At 34.4% G+C, this 20,600-nt stretch overlaps 2 protein-coding genes across 2 annotated transcripts; both read left to right on the top strand.

Annotated features, from left to right (window-relative positions):
- Window positions 1-3,995: 3,995 nt before the first annotated feature.
- Window positions 3,996-11,991, top strand: LOC120166805 (inositol hexakisphosphate and diphosphoinositol-pentakisphosphate kinase VIP1-like). Its single transcript, XM_039176005.1, has 10 exons — window positions 3,996-4,028; window positions 5,173-5,295; window positions 5,491-5,649; window positions 5,998-6,040; window positions 6,252-6,334; window positions 6,481-6,543; window positions 6,621-6,721; window positions 11,550-11,646; window positions 11,691-11,762; window positions 11,929-11,991. The coding sequence occupies exons 1-10, from the start codon at window positions 3,996-3,998 to the stop codon at window positions 11,989-11,991; spliced, it is 837 nt and encodes a 278-aa protein (XP_039031936.1).
- Window positions 11,992-14,336: 2,345 nt separating this feature from the next.
- Window positions 14,337-20,600, top strand: LOC120166846 (inositol hexakisphosphate and diphosphoinositol-pentakisphosphate kinase VIP2-like). Its single transcript, XM_039176038.1, has 4 exons — window positions 14,337-14,738; window positions 14,953-14,997; window positions 20,312-20,378; window positions 20,557-20,600. The coding sequence occupies exons 1-3, from the start codon at window positions 14,542-14,544 to the stop codon at window positions 20,376-20,378; spliced, it is 309 nt and encodes a 102-aa protein (XP_039031969.1). The 5' UTR covers window positions 14,337-14,541; the 3' UTR covers window positions 20,557-20,600.

Here is a 20,600-nt window from a genome sequence, read left to right on the forward strand (position 1 = left end):
TAAGAATGATGTTGTTTCCTGTCTTAGAATATTTATTCTAATGGTTCAGAATCAATTTTCTGTCTCAATTAAAATTATTGTTCGTAGTGATAATGGTCGTGAATTCTTTAACTCTGAGTGTTCTCCCTTGTTTGCATCCTTGGGAATTATTCATCAAAGTTCTTGTGTACGTACTCCTCAACAGAATGGGGTTGCAGAACGTAAACATAGGCACCTTTTAGAGGTTGCTTGGGCCCTTCGTTTTTAGTCTCGAGTTCCTTTTAAATTTTGGGGAGAATGTGTGTTAGCTGCTTGTTATATTATCAATAGGTTACCTTCTTCGGTTTTGTCTTGGAAAACTCCTTTTGAACTACTATACCATAAACCTCCTTCTTATGATCATTTTCGAGTGTTTGGGTGTCTCTGTTTTGCAACAAATCTTACTTCTCATGATAAGTTTGATGTTAGACTCTTTGTTTCTGTCTTTTTAGGATATTCTCCAACCCAAAAAGGTTATTTGTTGTTCAACCTTGATTCTAAAAAATTCTTCATTAGTAGGGATATTAAGTTTCATGAAAATCAGTTTCCCTTTCACCAATCTTCTTTATTTTATGATTCTGATCCAATTTTTTTCCCATCCACTACATTTGTTTCTGATGATGATTTCTTGGTTCTAAATTCTCCAAGTCCTCAATATTCTAGCTCCCTTCCTAATAATACTACTACTAATGAGCATCATTCTCAAATTCCAGTTCAGTCTTCTACTTCAATAAGTGCACCTGTTCCTTCTAGGAAACCCTCGAGTATCTAAGCCTCCTACTTGGTTGAATAATTTTGTTTGCTCTTGTCAGTCTTCTTATTCTCACCTGCCTATTCATACTCAAGTGTTTTTGTCTTCTATTTCTCAAATTTCTGATCCTCAATCTTATTCTAAGGCTGTTCAAAATCCACTTTGGGTTCAAGCAATGAAAGAGGAAATACATGCATTGGAGTCTAATAGAACTTGGTCTCTTGTTCCATTACCACCAGGAAAAATTCCTATTGGATGTAAGTGGGTTTATAGAGTTAAGTACAAAGCATCAGGTGAGGTTGAGAGATATAAAGCTCGCTTGGTTGTTAAAGGTTACAATCAACAGGAGGGAATTGATTTTGTTGAAACATTTTCTCCTGTGGTTAAATTGGTTACTATTCAAACCATTTTTGCACTTACCTCCATCTTCCATTGGCCATTATTGCAAATGGATGTCTTCAATGCCTTTTTGCAAGGTGACCTTTCTGAGGAAGTTTATATGCAACTGCCTGAGGGTTTTTGCAGTCAGGGGGAGAGGATTGTGTGTAGACTGCAAAAATCATTGTATGGCCTTAAGCAAGCTTCTAGGCAGTGGAATCTAAAATTGACAGAAGCATTGGTTTCAACTGGCTATGTTCAGAGCAAATATGATTACTCATTGTTTATCAAGAAGCAACAAGGTAAAATGGCCTTGTTATTAGTCTATGTTGATGATTTGGTAATCACAGGTTATAGTAGTGAATTGATTGCTGAATTAAAGCAAATGTTGAATAGCCATTTTAAAATGAAGGATTTGGGGGAGCTGAAGTATTTCTTGGGAATAGAGGTATTGAGGTCAAGGGAAGGCATACTTTTGAATCAAAGGAAGTATGCACTCCAGTTAATCAAAGATACTGGTTTGGAGGAAGCAAAGTCTGTTGTTACTCCTCTAGAGCAGAATCTGAAGTTGACTACTTTGGATTATGACAAGATTGTGCAGCAAAATAATGAAGATGAACACAATCTAGTTGAAAAATCAGTTTATCAAAGACTTATTAGGAGGCTGATTTACTTGACATATACAAGACCTGATATTACATATGCAGTTAATCTACTCAGTCAGTTCATGCAGCAACCTAAGAGATCTCATAAGGAGTCAGCCTTAAGGGTAGTTAAGTATGTCAAGGAAGAACCATGAAAGGGAATCTTGCTGAAGTCTTCTTCAAGTTGTCAAATTTTAGCCTATTGTGACTCAGATTGGGGATCATGTCCAATGACAATAAAATCTGTGACTGGTTTTTGCATTAAGATTGGTGATTCAATGGTTTCATGGAAATCAAAGAAACAAAATGTTGTGGCTAGATCTTCAGCAGAAGCTGAGTATAGAGCTATGGCAGTTGTCACTTCAGAGCTGGTATGGTTGCAAGGGTTACTTGCAGAGCTTAGCATGAAGGGCTGGAAACCTGCAAAACTTTACTGTGACAATAGAGCTGCACTTCAAATAGTTGCTAATCATGTGTATCACGAAAGGACAAAACACATTGAAATCGACTGTCATTTCGTGCGAGAGAAAATACAGGAAGGGATGATTCAAACAGAACATGTTTCAACACACGAGCAGCTTGCAGACATCATGACCAAGGCTTTGGGAAGTCAGCAGCATAGTTATTTGTTATCCAAGTTAGGAGTTGAAAATGTTTTTCAACATCCAACTTGAGGGGGAGTGTTGAGTTTGTAATCAGTTTTTCTGTTATAAATTAGTTAGAAGCAGTTTTGAGTTAGTTAGGTGGTTAGTTTGAAAGGTTGTATAAATAGATGAACAGATTGGAAGTTATTGTATTATTGAATATATCAGAATTATTTTTTTCATTTCCCTATTATACTTTAACATAAATGTTTCTGGTTAAGTTGTTATAACTGAAGTATGTTAGTTGGGCCAGTTAGTTAAGCCCTGTATTATATATAGTGGGTCTGTCCACTATTCATGACCCAATGAGAAGTATTCTTTTTGTATTTTATGAACTTTGTATTCGTTTCTTATATTCAGTAAAGTTCTGCAAACAGTGTCTTCTTTCTGCTGCTTTGATTCTCTCTTCCCTCTTTCAATTTACCATACCTAGTATCATCTTCATTTACTGTTACAACCATGAGCTTGACCCAAGCACTCTGGAACACATGCAACGACGGAGTCGGGGCACTTTATCGAGAAGGGACGACCTCGTTCATCAACTCCATGGTGAATAAAAGGTTCCAATTCTCAACGAAGCATGTTAAGGAGAGTTTCGTTGCAGCACTTAGTTCGAACAGTGCCGCAGCAGCTCAGGCTCATCTTTTCAAGCTCGCCCATGAAGGCCACCTCAAGCCCAGTGACTGAACAACACCATCGGCTTAGTTATCGGTTCCTTTGGAGAAATTTTATCCGCTAGTTTTGCTACGATTTTGTTGTGGTTTGTAGTATTTTCTGATATCTGTCATGTTACTGCTTCCATTTGGATAGATACGTTGTGGAGGATTAAATGTTATAAGTTGATGTTGTCTACTTGTCTTAAGTGTTAAATAAGATTAATTAATTGTGTTTGTTTTGATTTTCTCTTCAAAATTTCAGCATTTGTTTGTCGTTATTGTGTTCCAAATATAAATGATAAGTTAATTACATCATGTTCTCAAAGTAGGACCCTTATTTTAAATCATGTCCTTGTTTTAGTTTTATTCCTAAACTATGACTATGATTCTAAATTAGTCCTCAAACTTTTGAATATTTCAATTTCATCCTCAAACTTTGACATACATTCTAAATTGGTCCCCAAACTTTTTTGAACATTCTAATTTATTCCAAACCATATGTATATACTAATCACATCTCATGTTAATAAAATCTTTAAGAACATCTTATATTATTATATGTTTGAAAAATATGAAATTTAGGTTAAACTATGGTTGAAACTAATTACATGTTTGAATGAATTTGGGATGAAATTAGAATATTCAAAAGTTTGGGGATCAATTTAAAAAAAAGAGTCATGTTTAATGATTAATTAGAATATTCAAAAGTTTAAGGACTAATTTAAAATGAGACTCATTATTTAAGGATAAAAATAAAATATTCAAAAGTTTAAAAATTAATTTAAAATAAGGATTACAATTTAAAAACATACGATACAATTAACTATAAACTATAAAATCAACTATAACATGACAGATGCCATAGACAAATTCAGCCTGGTAGTAGATAGTAGATGACAAGATAATGGCGGCATTAAAAGGGCATAATAGAGCTCATGTATTCGATTATATCTATAACATCGTATTTGATTTATGAAAATGATTATTATAACAAAGATAATTATTTTTTAAAATTTTATTTTCATATTTAATTTATCATTATCTTTTTTGAACGATAATAATTTATTTTCAATAATAGTGTTTTTAATTAAAATGGTAGGAATGTCTTACTTCAAATTTTAAGTGTTTGACAATTCTTAGTATTTTAGATAAGATTGCTCCTGGAATAATGAGTTATTTTCATGTAGAATTTTCTCAGTTCATTTTCTATGTGTTTTGTTTTAAATAATAATAATAATAATAATAATAATATACATAAAGAATTTGATTTAGTGAAACTAGTAAATTTAGGTAACTAAAACCATTTTATATTTTCAATATTTAATATATTAGCCGTTTATAATTTTATGGGGGTAAAAATAATATTATTATATTAAAATAAAGTTAATAAAATTTAATTCTAAATTCTTACAAAAATTATAATTAACAATAAATCTTTGATAGATTATAAAATTACACATTATGTGCAATAAAATTAATATATTAAAAATTAAAAAAAATTATTATTGTCACAAAAAATTTCGATAGAGTATAAGATTTGTTGATATAGTATAAAATATGTATATGGATTTTGATATAAATATTTATAATTTAATATTAAAAATTAATCTTGATAAAAATAACATAATCAAAAGAATAATTTAATAAAATATGATCCAAATAATCATACATTCCTTCGACTTAACACTGTAATGGCACAGTAGTTTTAGGCCCAACCCTTCATGATTTTCCTGTCATCACTGACTATTTATTTTATGGTTTAGTTGAATGTGAGAAGCTAAGAAAGTAATTAACATTCGTTGGTTAGTTTAAAAAAGGAAATATTTTCTTTTGACAGCTGAAGCAAAGGAAATATTTTCTTTTGACAGCTGAAGCAAAGAAAATCAAAAGAAAAAATTGAGCTGAACCCTGGTAGTTAACAGAACTTTGAAGGCCTTCCTTCTTTATTTTCGTGTTTCCGGGTGGGGGTGGGGGTAGGAGGAGGGCGTTCAGTGTTTACTACCCATTGCAATATCTGCTTATGATTTTTAATTTTTTTCTATAAAGTACATAATCACTTGAATTTTTTAAATTATGTAAAGATCAATAATGATTTATCTTTGATCATTTATGGGATATATAGACCAGGTCGTGGAAGTGATAGTGAAGCAGAAGATCTTGAGCATGCTGAAAAGCTTCGTCAAGTTAAAGCAGTACTTGAGGAGGTTATATATCTTATCTTGAAATGACTTCCTTTTTCAGTCTACTAGCTTTGCTGCGTTCATTTTATCATACCTTTTAGGATGGTTCCTCATTCCTCTATCATAAATTGTCATTTCTTTATGTAGATAATATCCTTCTTTTACAAAAAAAATGTTAATTTGGTTCGGCTGTCACATTCTACATGTTTTTTTATTCAGGGAGGGCATTTTTCTGGTATTTATAGAAAGGTTCAATTAAAGCCTCTTAAGTGGGTTAAAGTTCCAAAAAGTAATGGTGAATGTGAAGAAGAACGGCCTTTTGAAGCACTGATGGTTCTTAAATATGGAGGTGTCCTTACACATGCTGGGAGGAAGCAGGTAATAACACGAACCTCCCTTGCATGTTTTCCTACATTACTAGTTCAAGTACTTATTCAGTTACCCTGTAGCTTATAGAGAGAATCACTTCTCACTTAAGAAACCAAACCATTCCATAAAATTTAGAAAATTGGTTGAATTTGAATTAAAAGTAAGGGTAGTATTGAAAAGGTCTATATGAGAAGGTTCATTAAATTAAAGTGGATATTCACTTTTAAGACATCTAACGTTGGAAGGACGGAAATTCATTTTGTTCATGGTTTTGAATTTAACTAACAAACTATTGCTTCATTTGTTTTCTTTCCCTTTTCATTTCTCTTCCATAATTTGTGTCTCAATTTCATGCAGGCTGAAGAACTGGGCAGATATTTCCGAAATAACGTGTATCCAGGTTACCAACATTAGAACCTTTTATCTATGACTGTTTGTAGTCTGCACCTTGCATGGCAGGAATGAGCTCATTATAGATACGTTGATGTTTTTGGTATTTGCTCCACTCAATCTTGACTATTAAAATTTATGTTATTTGTTTGGTAGATAAAATAGTGATGAATTCAGAAGTATGTTACTTTTTTCTAGATGGAATTTTATATAAATTACAGGTGAAGGTACTGGCCTTCTTCGCCTTCATAGTACATACCGTCATGATCTAAAAATTTACAGTTCTGAAGAGGGCCGTGTTCAGGTATGCCTTAACTCATAGATGAATCAGTATATATTTTGATCTTTACTTGTTGCTTCACTTCTGAACCAAGTTGTTAATTTGCTATAAACTTATTGTCATTTCTGTTTGACATCATTAATAGGTTTGTAAATTAAATAATTTAACAGATGTCTGCAGCTGCTTTTGCCAAAGGCCTGCTTGACCTTGAAGGGCAACTAACACCGATCCTGGTATGTAATGTTCCCTTAATCAGTACGTTCTTCCTTTTAACACTGACTTTGTATGACTGAGTTGGTTATCATTTTAGTTGTTAGCAAGGATTCATCTATGTTGGACGGACTTGACAATGCCAACACTGAGATGGAAGAAGCCAAGGTTTATATCTCTTCTTGCCCTTCATTTGCCAAGGTTTATCCTTTCTTAAGATAGAAGATTCCTAAAGAAACAAGACTTCTACCAGTATCATATGACTTGTTGACGAAAACGGGTAAAAAAAACAAAAGAACACGAGAATTTTACGAGGTTCGGCAATGTGCTTACGTTCTCGGTGCCTAGGCGGAGCTAGAAGTTTTATTCAATGATGTTTTAGGTCTAGGTTACATCTCTATTTATAATAGAAAACTCTGGTACATAATTACAAAATCACCATGTACCGTACCGCGGGGGTTGCGCCCCCGCACCCCAACCCACATAATTCGTAACCCCACAACGAGACTTTCTTTGTAAGGACAGTTGATGTTCGCTTCGCTCACTCCGCTCCATCTCCTGTCCTCTTTACTGGATATTATGAGCCATACCTAACATGACTACACATTAAACTAGAATTCTTGGCTTGATAATTGATTTATGTTTCCATTGGTGAACATTATGAAATTTTAACTACAAAAGGTACTCTGCTGCATAACTTGATTATTTAATTGGGCCACGAGGAGAGCTCTGAAAATGCTTGTTTATGATCTTGAGTAACCTGGATATGATCTGGAGAATCAAATAAGTGAACTCATGGTCCAAAAGGAAATTCTGTCTGTCTATCTATCTACAAAGATAGATCATGCGAGAAATTGAGAGAATAAAAAATAAAGAAATTTTCTAATTGAAATTCTCTTTGGAAAACAGAAAACACAATTATAGGCTATGGACTACAAGTTAGAGCTCTACTATGTTTTTATCTCCTAATCCTTATCTTATTTCTTAAGAAAATTAATTCTAGGGTAAAGAACGCAAATGGTCCTCGACTATAGGATATTTTTTTATTAAACTCCTCGATTATTAAAAGTTGCATAATGGTCCTTTGATTGTGGAGTGTTGCTTTGTTGAGTCCCTCTACTATTAAAAGTTACAAAATGGTCACCCGACTATTTATTATGATCTAGACTCATCATTTTTCTTTAAAAAATTGGCGATTGTTTAAGCTGGACGTTAACATGATGACTGAGAAATGATAGTCGTTTGAGATTTTTGGTTCAAATTTTATCATATCCTAGTCAACAAGTTAACGTTCAACTCAGAATGTTATCCATTTTTTGTTAACAAAAAATGACGAGTTTGGAACGTAATGAATAGTCTGATGACTATTTTGTAACTTTTAATAGTTGAAAGGCTCAACAAAGTAACATTTTATAGTGAATGACCATTTTATAACTTTTAATAATCGATTGACTGAACAAAGTAGTATCCTATAGTCAGGGGATCATTTGCATTCTATACCCTTAATTATAATTGTATAATATAAATAAATTAAATTTTTAATTAAAATAAAATTACTAATTGTCAGCAACTTTCTACACTTCCCCCTCAAGCTGGGGTGTATGAAGATCCATAATTTATTACCTAAGATCTCAAGTTATGGTTTTTAGCCATATCTGCAAAAGAATTCCAACATTTTCGGATATTGTTCATTGGAAGTGACCATGACTGCTAGTGGGGTGATTGTCGGAGCCTAAGCTGATCTCCGACGATGATGTAGTTAGATTTCCCAGGACTTTCTTGGCTTGATACCATGTGAGACTACAGCAAAACTGATATGTAGCGGCGTTTTTAGCGGCGTTTAGAAAGGAAACGCCACAAAAGTTAAACATATAACAGCGTTTACAATCATAGGGCCACAAAATTGATACTTTAGCGGCGTTTGTAGTAAAAATGTTGTAATAGAATTGACATATAGCGGCGTTTTTACAAAAAACGTCGCAATAGGGTGGTAAATTAGCGGTGTTTATACCACAAACGCCGCAATAGAGTATAAATTTTGCGGCGATTTAGCCAAAACGCCGCAATAGAGTGGTAAATTAACGGCGTTTGTACCATAAACGCCGCAATAGATATAAATTTTGCAGCGATTGAGCCAAAACGCCGTAATAGAGTGGTAAATTAGTGGCGTTTATACCACAAACGTCGCAATATATTACACATATAGTGTCGTTTATTCCTCAAACGCCGTAATAGTGATAATCAATAGTGGCGTTTTTAGACAAACGCCACAATAGTGTTAATCAATAGTGGTGTTTTTAGACAAACGCCGCAATAGTGTTAATCAATAATGGCATTTTTAGAGAAACGCCGCAATAGTGTTAATCAATAGTGGCGTTTTTAGACAAATGTCGCAATAGTGTTAATCAATAGTGGCATTTTTTAACAAACGCCATAATAGTGTAATCAATAGTGGCGTTTTTTTGTATAAACGCCGCAAAATGTTAAATATATAGTCCTCTTTTTCTCTTACTCGAACCCTAAAATCATTTAAACTCTTCTTCCCTCAAAGATTCTTCTCTGGTACAACAACAGCTCTCAAACGATTCCAAGCGACGTCGTCGTTTGTATGTCCCGACGACCAAATTGGGCCTCTCACCGACGAACTATAACACAATTGCACGGTTTGATCCATATAGAGTTTACAAGGACGAAAAACTTAACGATGCGTCGTCAAACAAGGAAAACAGTTTTCCTACATCTTTTCCCCACGAATGACCAAAACTAAATTCTACTGAACAATATGGTGAAGACTGTTTATGCAAAGCTTTAATGTTTCTAAATTGTAATGTATTATGTTGTTAAGCATTTTTATGCATACCTTATGTCTTAATTCAAATGTATGGTTGTTGTTACTTATATAAAGCTACATATATCAGTGAATTTAGTAGATGAAGAGCAAAAATGATTAGTTGTAAAATGAACTAATGTTATGTAAATTAGTTTGTATCCAAAAACGCCGGTAAAGAATAATATTTTAGTGGCGATTTTACAAAAACGCCATAAAATACTCTTAATTTTGTGGCGTTTGGTAAAAAATGTCACTAAAAAGTTATACTTTAGTGGCGTTTTTGGATACAAACGCCTCAATAGAGTTGTTATTAGGTGGCGTTTTTTAAAAAACACCGCAATAGAATAGTTCCTTAGTGGCGTTTTCATAAAAACACAGCAATAGAGTAGTTCCTTTGCGGCATTTTTATTAGAAATACCGCAATATCCTGATATATAGTGGTGTTTGTATAAAAACGCCAGTATTGACAAGTACAAACGCGACATTTATGTTAAAAGCGCAGCCATTACATGCTACAGTAGCGGCATTTGTTTATACAAACGCCGCAATAGTTAAACAATTTAATACCCATCGTTCTAAATCCCTAATTTTCCTACCCATTTACTGAATATTGTTCCTAACATTCTCTACCAGCGCAACCTTCTCCAACAACGCAAGCTTCTCCACCAGCGCAACCACCACCAGCGCAGCCTCACGTTGCCGTTGACCTTGCATCCTTGACAACCCTTCTCCAATTTGCGTCCTACCAAAAGTTTCTCCACCAGCGCAGCCTCAGAATCGAAACGGTTAGTCAACCTTGAACCATCGGTCGACCGAATTAAGGGTTGATTGATTTTTATTTGTTTCAAATTTTATGACAATTGAGTTTTGTAGTAGGAGATTGAATACCTGCATTTGTTCAAAAATAATAATTATTCTTGCCCTCATTCAAAACATATTAGGTTTCCTGTAAATTCAAAAACTTTACAAATATAAGAAAACAACTGAAAAATTACAGAATAATTCCAATATTTCAAGTTCAAAACTTCACAAAAACATGAAGTTACAGAGAATAAAACAGAGATATTAGTAACATCAGCAGTAAAAGTATAATGTTCAGCAAAAGTTGCTACTAAACATTGTTACTATTAGCATGAAAAAACCACAGGAGTATACACAATTTTGAAAGGAAATGTACAGATAAAAATTTGATGACATCACTGAAATCATTAAATAAACAGAATGGCGTTTCTTTAAAAACAAAGAAAGAAGATCAAACCTTTGCCTCACTTTAACATGTTAAGCCAGTTTCATTATATGTTGTGAATTGTGTACAAAGAATTCAGCCGTGAGTGGAGGGGGTCTAAATCCCCAACCTGAAACTTGGATAAAAGCTTGGTAAGTGACATGTACCTTGGGAGCTATGGAGTAATGCGGCAGATAACTATAGGACTTAAGTGTTATATTGTGTAAATTGTAGTTTGCACAATGTTATATGTTTTAGTGTCATTTATTCTATTTAAAATTTAGAGTTTATGATTTTAGGGTTTAAGGTTTAAATTTTAGGTTTTAGAATTTAAAGTTTTATATTGTAGTGTTTAGCATTAAAATAGACATTTATTGTATAAATTATTTGTTACATTAAAATAGACATATTGTATAAATTATTTGTTACACAATATGTATATCAAATACTTTCTCTAAATTAAGACTCGATATGTCACTCAAATACAAAGAAAATGAATTTATTCAGTAAGAGTCTTTAGAATTTATTTAGCAATCTCAGTAGTAATTTCTTTTTCTTTTAAAATTTATAATTCGAATAATTTATTTGTAGGTGTATGTTCATTATCAATTAACTAAAAAATTATGAATAGATATTACATATAAAAACAATCTATTGCCACGGTTTAAATTAACTAAAATTTAAAATTATGTTCATTATCATTATCAATATATTGTTGGATATTACATATAAAAAATAATTTATTCAATATTATTCTGTCGATGCCCTTTCGGCTGTTTTAATCAATGCTATTCCCAAAAAATATTATTCCATCGTGTGATTTGAAATGTTGGATGTTTATTGCCATATTGATTGGCTTTCTCTTCCATGTAGATGCTACTAACGTTCTGGAGTCTAGGGGGCACATTATTATCATTGCAATAAATTCCATACAATATGAATAAAGACACTTCTAAATTTCTGTTTTTGTGCAGATATGCAGATTTTGAGTCATGTTTGAATGATGACAGAAACATCCGGGCATTATTTGAGCGAGCATTAAGCTCACTACCACAAGAAGAATCTATTGAGGTACTATTTTGAACTTAATAATAAATAAAATCTAAGAATTGAAGCAAACCCTGTTCCTGAAAGTTCCTGAACCTCGGAAATCACTGTTGATGTTGGAGTTTGATCGAGTTGCACAGGTATTAGTGACATGCATATATTATTCTGATTCAGATTAATATATTAAGTGGTTCTGATTCGAATTCTCAAGTTCATGATAAATAAATACGCATTAATGCAATGTTTAATTCTGGACTTATCATACTTTAGAATTAAGCTTAAATGTAACTATTTATGCTCTCTCAGGAAAGCCTCTGTAAGGTTAGTTGTGGATCACCAAACATTTCTGGTTCTGGTTCATCGAAATAGCATCATAATAAACATTTTCCAGGTTTGTCCATGATACTCATTAAGTAAAGTATTTTTACGTTGCTTTAAGATTGTCAAGTCAAGTGTATTAAATTATTCTTGGTGTCGCATAGTTGACTAGGACTTAAGTGGGTTGTCCTTGGAATTCTAACTTCTAACAATCATAATTAATCACTGAGATATAATATGCATTTCACTGAGAAATTGTTGACTACGACTTAAGTCGGTTGTCCTTTTGTGTTATTCTTTTTCTTTATTTCTTCAACCTTTCGCTAATGGGTTAATTGGGTTTATATTTCGTTCTAAGTTCTTAATGCCTCTCTCGGTAACAATGAAACATGAGTCTGTTTAGATGTAAATGCCACATTTCGATGAAACATATGTGTAAGTATTTAGTTGGCTGAGATGGATCAACAAATGGCTAACTTGAAAGCGGAAAATGAAGGGAAGCAGAGAGAGCAGCAATGGAAGCAGCTAGAGTAGCAGCAGAAGCGGAGAGAGAAGCAGCGGCAGTACAGAGAGAAGCAGTGGCAGCACAAAGAGAAGCATCATATCAGCAGAGATGTGAAGAATTTGAAAAACGACTCAATGATATGATGCTGATGATACAGAAAACGCAACCTCAGAATCCACCTTCGTAGTCTCATTTATGTTATGAGCATTCTGTTAATGTTATTGAACCGTGTTTAACTGAACTTATATTACGTTAATGAAAACTTTTTTTTATTATATTGGATTTGATGTTGCTTGTTATGGATATATAGTTTGATGTTATTGTTGTTTTGTTTGTTGGATAATGGAACAGGTTGAAATAACAGATTTGGGGTAATCGAACATAATTTTTAAATTGGTTAAAATATGTGTTATTTAGCGACGTTTGTTAAAAAAACGCCGTAATATACTAAACATTTAGCGGCGTTTGTAACCTAAAACCGCTTTTATATATCGGTCCTTTAGCGATGTTTGTATCCTAAAAACGCCGCTAAATCGCAACACCTATTGCGACGTTTATGAGGAAAATGCCACTAAACCTCAACACTTATTGCGGCATTTGCGATAAAAACGCCGCTAAATCTCAACAACTACTACGGCGTTTGTGAGAAAAAACGCCGCTAAACATCAACACCGATTGCACCGTTTTTAATACAAACGCCGCTAAATATCAACACCTATTACGGCATTTTGTGAACAAACGCCGCTATATATCATAACCTATTGCGGCATTTTTTGTTCACAAACGTCGCGAACTTTAGCGGCACTATTTTCAGCGGCGCTTTTTGCGGCATTTGTCATAACGCCGCATGCGTTTTTAGCGGCGCTTATAAACGTCGCTATAGGTAAAAAACGTTGCAAAAAGCTAGTTTTGTTGTAGTTAAATTGAGATAATAGAAGGGAAGTAATTAAGAGAAGAAGAAAAAAAATTCTAATTAAAATCCTTATTGAAAAACAGAAAACACAATCTGTTTTTATAGGATGTGGATTACAAGTTATAGTCCTATTGGGATTCCTTTCTTCCTTTTATCTCCTAAACATAAGAAACTTGACCCTAATTGTACAATATAAATAATGTTGCGGAAGACGGCTATCGGATAGAGCAAAATCGTAACTGATAATTTGAGAAAATAAAAATGAAGATAAAGAAGACACAAATTTACGTGGAAAACCCCTAAATAATATAGGGTAAAAACCATGGGCAACGATATAAGAATTTCACTATGAGAACATAGAAATTACAACTTCTCTCAATCTCCAAGGAGAAAACAATGATAATTCTCTCTTGATAAAAAGGATAAAACAACTCTCAAGAAACTCTCTAAATTCTCTCTAGTATTGGAAGAAAGCTAGAATGCTTTGGGATGGTTTTGAAGCTAAATGAGCTAGGGTATTTATAGTAGAATCTTTAAGGACTAATCTTGAAAATACCCTAAATTACAATGACTAAATATGAGATTTTGACATGTCACTTTGCAACCATTATTAGTGCCAACTATGAACCATTATTGTTGCCAACTTACAATGCATTATGAGCCATTATTATGCATTATACAACTATTATTAGTTGTATGACAACTAATAATTTTGCATGACAACTAATAAATAAGTTATAAATAAATTTATCTCCTAAAATATATTATTGACAAGTGAAATAAAATTTCTAATTGTTGGAAACTTTCTGCAGATCATTCGGTGCAAAATCCTTTTTTCACATTTTTTTAGTGTTGTCTTAGGATTCCTCTATATATTGCAGGCTCGCCTGAATGATGTTATAACTTCTGGCGAGAGGAGAATTCATAGTAATGGAACATCTAAATGTCCCTGGATGACTGATGGAGCGGATTGCCTTCTAATTGTTCTGAACTCCTTCCCAAACTGGTAATTTCATCATACAAGTGAACATTCAACATTGTAGTCACTCCTTCACCCCCTTTGTTACCAAGTGAATATGCAATACAAGATTTTACTATAACTATTCTCTTTTTTCATTTTGCACCTCCTATATACCAGGTAACCTTGACTAAGAAGGTTACTCAACAAGTGAGACTACTTGCCATGTATGAGGATGAGACTCTTATAGAAGCGAGCACATATGATGTGATTCCTCCATATGACCAAGCAAAAGCTCTTGGCAAGACGAATATTGACATTTATCGGATTGCTTCTGGATTGCCTTGTGGTAGTGAGGGATTCCTCTTGATGTATGCTTGGTGGAGAAAACTTGAAAGAGATTTGTATAATGATCGTAAGGAATAAGTATCCAACATTTATTCTTCAGTATACTTGTGCATCAGGTATCTGAATATTCTAGCAGATATTTTATATTCTCTTTCACGTGTATTGTATGAAGAGCAATATCCATTCTTAAGCTATATATAATTTTCCATTTGGTGTCTTGAAAGTGTGATTCTTTCCCATCATTTTATTTAGCATTATTGGTTTTACTGACAATGGACTTTCCTGCAGATGCTTTGATATAACTCAAATTCCTGATGTTTATGACTCTTGCAAGTGAGTATCTATTTTAATTCTTTTTACATTTTTTTTCAAGAAAGTAGGCACTACATGCATAATAAATTATATATTTCAGATAACGTATGTACATGTCCTTTCTTCCTGGTTTAAGAATTTTATATTTGCTACCACCCGTTTCTCACAACATAATTTCCTCCTCATTTGTTCTTGCTTAAACCTTTGAATCCACTAAACAGAAAATTGAAAACAATCTATTTATGTCAAGGAGATTGTTGCGTGATTTTAATTGCATTCGAGCACCACACATTATAGTTGAAATGAACTTTCTTTGGATTTTAGAAAACGAACCATCAATGATGATGGCGTAGGCGGATCGAGGGGCTGAGTGTTGCATCTCACCATCCTATTGGATATAAGGTTGAACATTTGCTTCTTTTTAAGTAGATTGTTGCATATTAAAATTTAGGGTCTCTTTGAATTAGGAAAAATAATGTATGAACAAAATGGTCTGGGATAGTGAGAAGGTTGGAGATGTTGGTTTTTTGGCAAAGTCTCACATTGGTTGTGTATAAGGAGGAGTGGAAATTCTTTTGTTAAAAATAGAGCCATCCTCCTCCTTAGTTAAGCATCCTACAAATATAAGTCTTCTTCACTATTAAAGGCTATTTATACTATTTCTCTCTTTGTAATATTTCCTCTATTAGTGAAATATTATTTTAGTAGTGTTCAAGGAGGTAGGTATAATTTTGGCCTAACCTCGTTAAATCTTGGTGTTCTTTTTATGTCTATTTAATAGCTATTGTCGGGTATAGTTGTTGTTAATTATTGTCCTATTAAAATTACTTGTCTTGGTAGTTCTATTTAAGAAAAGTGGGTTTTAAGAGGGACCATTGTGACCCCTCCTCTTTCCTGGGAATCTACCTTGGGGTGATTTTTAGTACAATCGTTTTCACACTAGTCACCTAGATAATAGTTTTCAAGGTGAATTTGTTATTATTGGTGGAAATTAACCCGAATTCCACAACAATTAGTATCAGAGCTCTTGGTTTATTTTAGTATGCTCTGTGGTTGCGGCTTAGGCTGATCTTCCACATCAGAAAAAAAATTCCTTGGGGTAATGTTGAGGAGAAAGAATGGAAGAGGATCAATAGATTGGCATGTGGTACTATTCGATCGTGTCTTTCTAGAGAGCAGAAGTATGCATTTTCTAAGGAAACTTCTGCAAGTAAATTGTAGAAGGCACTGGAGGAGAAATTTTTAAAGAAAAGCGGTCATAACAAGCTATACATGAAAAAGAGATTGTTCCGCTTCAACTATGTACAAGGTACCACTATGAATGATCACATTACTAGCTTTAATCAGCTGGTGACTGATCAGATGAATATGGACGTGACTTTTGAAGACGAAGACCTAGCTCTGATGTTGATGGGATCACTTCCTGATGAGTTTGAGTATCTTGAAACTACTCTACTTCATGGGAAGGTTGATGTGTCTCTCAGTGAAGTAATTGCTGCCTTGTATAGTTATGAATTGAGAAAGAAAGACAAACAAGAAAACACAAGTGTCGAAGTAAAAGCTCTTGTTGTTAGAGGTCGTTCGAAGAGTCATAATAAAAGGAAGGAGAGGGAGATCGAAGTCAAAGTCCATATTGAGCAAAGATGAATGTGTCTTTTATCGAGAAAAATGGCACTGGAAGAAAGAATGTCCCAGGCTAAAGAATAAAGGCAAACCTGAAAGGGGAAAGGTTGTCTCAGAATCAAATGTGGTCGAGTATGATGATACATATTCAGATTTCACATTCGCTGCTACGCCATCAACCAGCTGTTCCAGTTCATGGCTGTTAGATTCAGCTTGTAGCCACCATATGACCCCTAATAGAGAATGGTTCTTTGATTTTAAAGAACTAAAAGGTGGAATTGTCTACACAGTAAATAATTCCCCTCTTGACACAATTGGGATTGGTTCAATTCGCTTGAGGAATCAGGATGGATCAATCAGAACCTTAACAAGTGTTCATTATGTACCAGATTTAATGAGAAATCGTGTGGGAACCTTAGAGTCAAAAGGTTTAGAAGTGAGGGAAAAAGATGGGATTATGAGGTTATCTCTGGTGCACTGGTGATAATGAAGGGAATCCAGAAAAGAAACAATGTGTATTACTTTCTGGGTAGTATAATTGTTGGGACAGCAGTGGCAGCTTCTACTGATGAACAGGAGTCAGAAGCAACCAGGTTATGGCATATGCGCTTGGGGCATGTTGGTGAAAAATCCTTGAAATTGTTGATAGATCAAGGATTATTGAAGGGTGCTCGAGCTTGCAAATTAGTTTTTTGTGAGCATTGCATCAAAGGGAAGAAGACGAGGGTGAAATTTGGAACAGCAATCCATGATACTAAAGGTATTTTGGATTATGTTCATTCATATGTATGGGGGCCTTCCAAGACAACTTCATTGGGAGGAAAATATTATGTCACCTTTGTGATGATTTTTCCCGGAGTTTGGGTTTATACAATAAAAGACAAATGATAGGTTCTAGGATTTTTCCTTAAATGGAAAAAGATGGTGGAGACTCAAACAGGTAGAAAAATCAAACGTCTCCGTACAGACAATGGTGGAGAGTACAAAAATGATCCATTTCTAAAAGTCTGTGAAGAAGAATGTATTGTCAGGTACTTCACTGTCAGATCTACACCACAGCAAAATGGGGCGACAGAGCGAATGAACCGGGCATTAGTGGAGAAGGTTCAATATATATTGTCTAATTCTGGGTTAGGCAAAGAATTTTGGGCTGAGGCTTTGGTTTATGCTTGTCACCTTGTCAACCGCTTACCATCGACTGCTATTGGCGGTAAAACACCATTAGAGAAATGGTTTGGAGTACCTGCTACAGATTATGATTCCTTACATGTGTTTGATTCCACTGCATACTACCATGTTAAGGAGTCAAAGCTGGATCCAAGAGCAAAGAATGTGATCTTTATGGGATCACCTCTAGTGTGAAAGGCTATCGTCTTTGGTGTCCAGAAACAAAGAAAATAATCTTCAGCAGGGATGTTACCTTTGATGAATCTACCATGTTGAGAAAGGTGACTTCAGAAAAATTGGAGCAGATAGATGGAACTCCCAAACATGTGGAGTTTGAAGGAAGCAGAATTGACCCAGCCAGTAAAGAAACTGATGATGACTCTCCTATGGTAGAAGAAGAGTCAGATGAAGAAGAGGTTCAGACCCAAGAACCTCCACAGCAACATGAATCAATTGCACTCAGAAAAGGAAAGAGGACCATTAGACAACCTGCTCGTTATGCTGGTATGGTCTCTTTTGCATCACCAATTGCAATTGATGACGTTCCTGCCACTTTTAATGAAGCATTCCAAAGTTCAGAACATAAAAAGTGGAGGCTCGCCATGAATGAAGAAATGCAATCCCTTCAAAAGAATCAGACGTGGAAACTAGTTAGTCTTCCGAAGGGAAAGAATGCAATTGGGTGCAAGTGGGTATATGCAAAGAAAGATGAATTTCCTGACAAGAATAACATCTGGTACAAAGAAAGATTGGTGGCTAAAGGCTATGCTCAAACGGAGGGAGTTGATTATAATGAAGTATTTTCTCCAGTTGTAAAACATTCCTCCATCAGAATTTTGTTGGCTTTGGTAGCACATTTGGATTTGGAACTAGTTCAGATGGATGTAAAAACTGCATTTTTACATGGAGACTTGGATGAGGAAATCTACATGACTCAGCCAGATGGATTCAAAGTTGCTGAAAAATAAGAGATGGTGTGCAAATTAGAAAAATTATTGTACGGATTAAAGCAATCTCCAAGGCAGTGGTACAAGCGATTTGACAAGTTTATGATAGGGCAGAAGTACACAAGAAGAAAATATGATCATTGTGTGTATTTACGCAAGCTACAAGACGGATCATATATATATCTTCTTATTTATGTTGATGATATGCTGATAGCTTCCAAGAGTCAGACAGAAATTGCGAAACTAAAGACTCAATTGAACAGGGAGTTTGAGATAAAGGAGCATTGGCAAGCTGTGAAATGGATTATGTGGTATATTCTGAACACCGTAGATGTTGGTTTGGTCTTTCAGCAGGACAAACAAGATGGTCAGTGTGTAGTTGGGTATTGTGATTCAGACTATGCAGGTGATTTGGACAAACGTCGGTCAACTATTGGTTATGTGTTTACATTTGCAAAGGCACCAGTCAGTTGGAAGTCCACCTTACAGTCAACAATGGCTTTGTCTACTACAAAGGCAGAGTATATGGCAGTTACAGAGGCTGTGAAGGAGGCAATTTGGCTTCAAGGGTTGCTTGGTGAATTTGGAATAGAACAGAAGAACATCAAAGTACATTATGACAGTCAGAGTGCTATTCATTTAGCAAAGAACCAGGTTTTACCATACAAGGACGAAGCACATCGATGTTCGATATCACTTTGTACGAGAGATTCTAAAAGAAGGTGGACTCATAATCCAGAAGATTCGGACCACTGAGAATCCTGCTGATATGTTGACAAAAGTGGTAACTGCGGTCAAGTTTAAACATTGTTTAGACTTGGTCAATATTGTTACAAATTGAAAGATGAATTTGCAGACACTACTAAAGATTGGATTTTTTAGAGATGTGTGTGGAATTTGCCAAGGTGGAGATTTGTTGGTTTTTTGACAAAGTCCCACATTGGTTGTGTATAAGGAGGAGGGGAAATTCTTTTGTTAAAAATAGAGCCATCATCCTCCTTAGTTAAGCATCCCACAAATATAAGCCTTCTTCACTATTAAAGGCTATTTGTACTCTTTCTCTCTTTGTAATATTTCCTCTATTAGTGAAATATTATTTTAGTAGTGTTAGAGGAGGTAGGCATAATTTTGGCCTAACCTCGTTAAATCTTGGTGTTCTCTTTATGTCTATTTAATAGCTATTGTCGGGTATAGTTGTTGTTAATTATTGTCCTATTAAAATTACTTGTCTTGGTAGTTCTGTCTAAGGAAAGTGAGTTTTAAGAGGGACCATTGTGACCCCTCCTCTTTCCTGGGAATCTACCTTGGGGTGATTTTTAGTACAATCGTTTTCACAGTAGTCACCTAGATAATAGTTTTCAAGGTGAATTTGTTATTATTGGTGGAAATTAACCCGAATTCCACAACAAGAGATGCATCTTGTCGTAATGTAACAAATGTGTGGTACACCATGGCATAATTTTGATGTTCGATAAAATCTATAATCCAAATCTCCAACATTCATAAGCATGAATATCAATATCCTTGGTTTTAAAAGTTTAAATGATTCGTTTCTTTCTGAGCTCCTATGTATATTTGATTGACCTTCTTTTCAACAGATATGATCTTCTGCATAATGCTCATCTTAATCTGGAAGGTCTGGATGAGCTCTTCAAAGTTGCCTAGGTACAAACATGTTACCACCATGGAGAAATTGATGTTCATCTCTTATAATTGATTTATTAGTTGTTCTTTTCTATTTAGACTTATCTAGCCATACTTTGCAACTTCTTTGTTTACATTATCTTAGTTGGATTGCATTTTATCCTAACGCTCTTGACTAACCTGCATGTTGTTGTCTCAGCTTCTTGCAGATGGTGTCATCCCTAATGAATATGGAATTAATCC

This window comes from Hibiscus syriacus, unplaced genomic scaffold (assembly GCF_006381635.1).
Source record: "Hibiscus syriacus cultivar Baekdansim isolate YM2019G1 unplaced genomic scaffold, ASM638163v2 tig00111648_pilon, whole genome shotgun sequence".
NCBI lineage: Eukaryota > Viridiplantae > Streptophyta > Magnoliopsida > Malvales > Malvaceae > Hibiscus > Hibiscus syriacus.

Excerpts from the sequence above, each read along its gene's own strand:
- LOC120166846 (XM_039176038.1), top strand. The coding sequence starts at position 14,542 with ATGTATGAGGATGAGACTCTTATAGAAGCGAGCACATATGATGTGATT. Across the intron at positions 14,739-14,952 it reads TTGTATAATGATCGTAAGGA|ATGCTTTGATATAACTCAAA; the intron begins ATAAGTATCCAA and ends ACTTTCCTGCAG. Across the intron at positions 14,998-20,311 it reads GATGTTTATGACTCTTGCAA|ATATGATCTTCTGCATAATG; the intron begins GTGAGTATCTAT and ends TCTTTTCAACAG.
- LOC120166805 (XM_039176005.1), top strand. The coding sequence starts at position 3,996 with ATGGCGGCATTAAAAGGGCATAATAGAGCTCAT. Across the intron at positions 4,029-5,172 it reads AAGGGCATAATAGAGCTCAT|ATCAATAATGATTTATCTTT; the intron begins GTATTCGATTAT and ends AATTATGTAAAG. Across the intron at positions 6,041-6,251 it reads CCGAAATAACGTGTATCCAG|GTGAAGGTACTGGCCTTCTT; the intron begins GTTACCAACATT and ends TATAAATTACAG.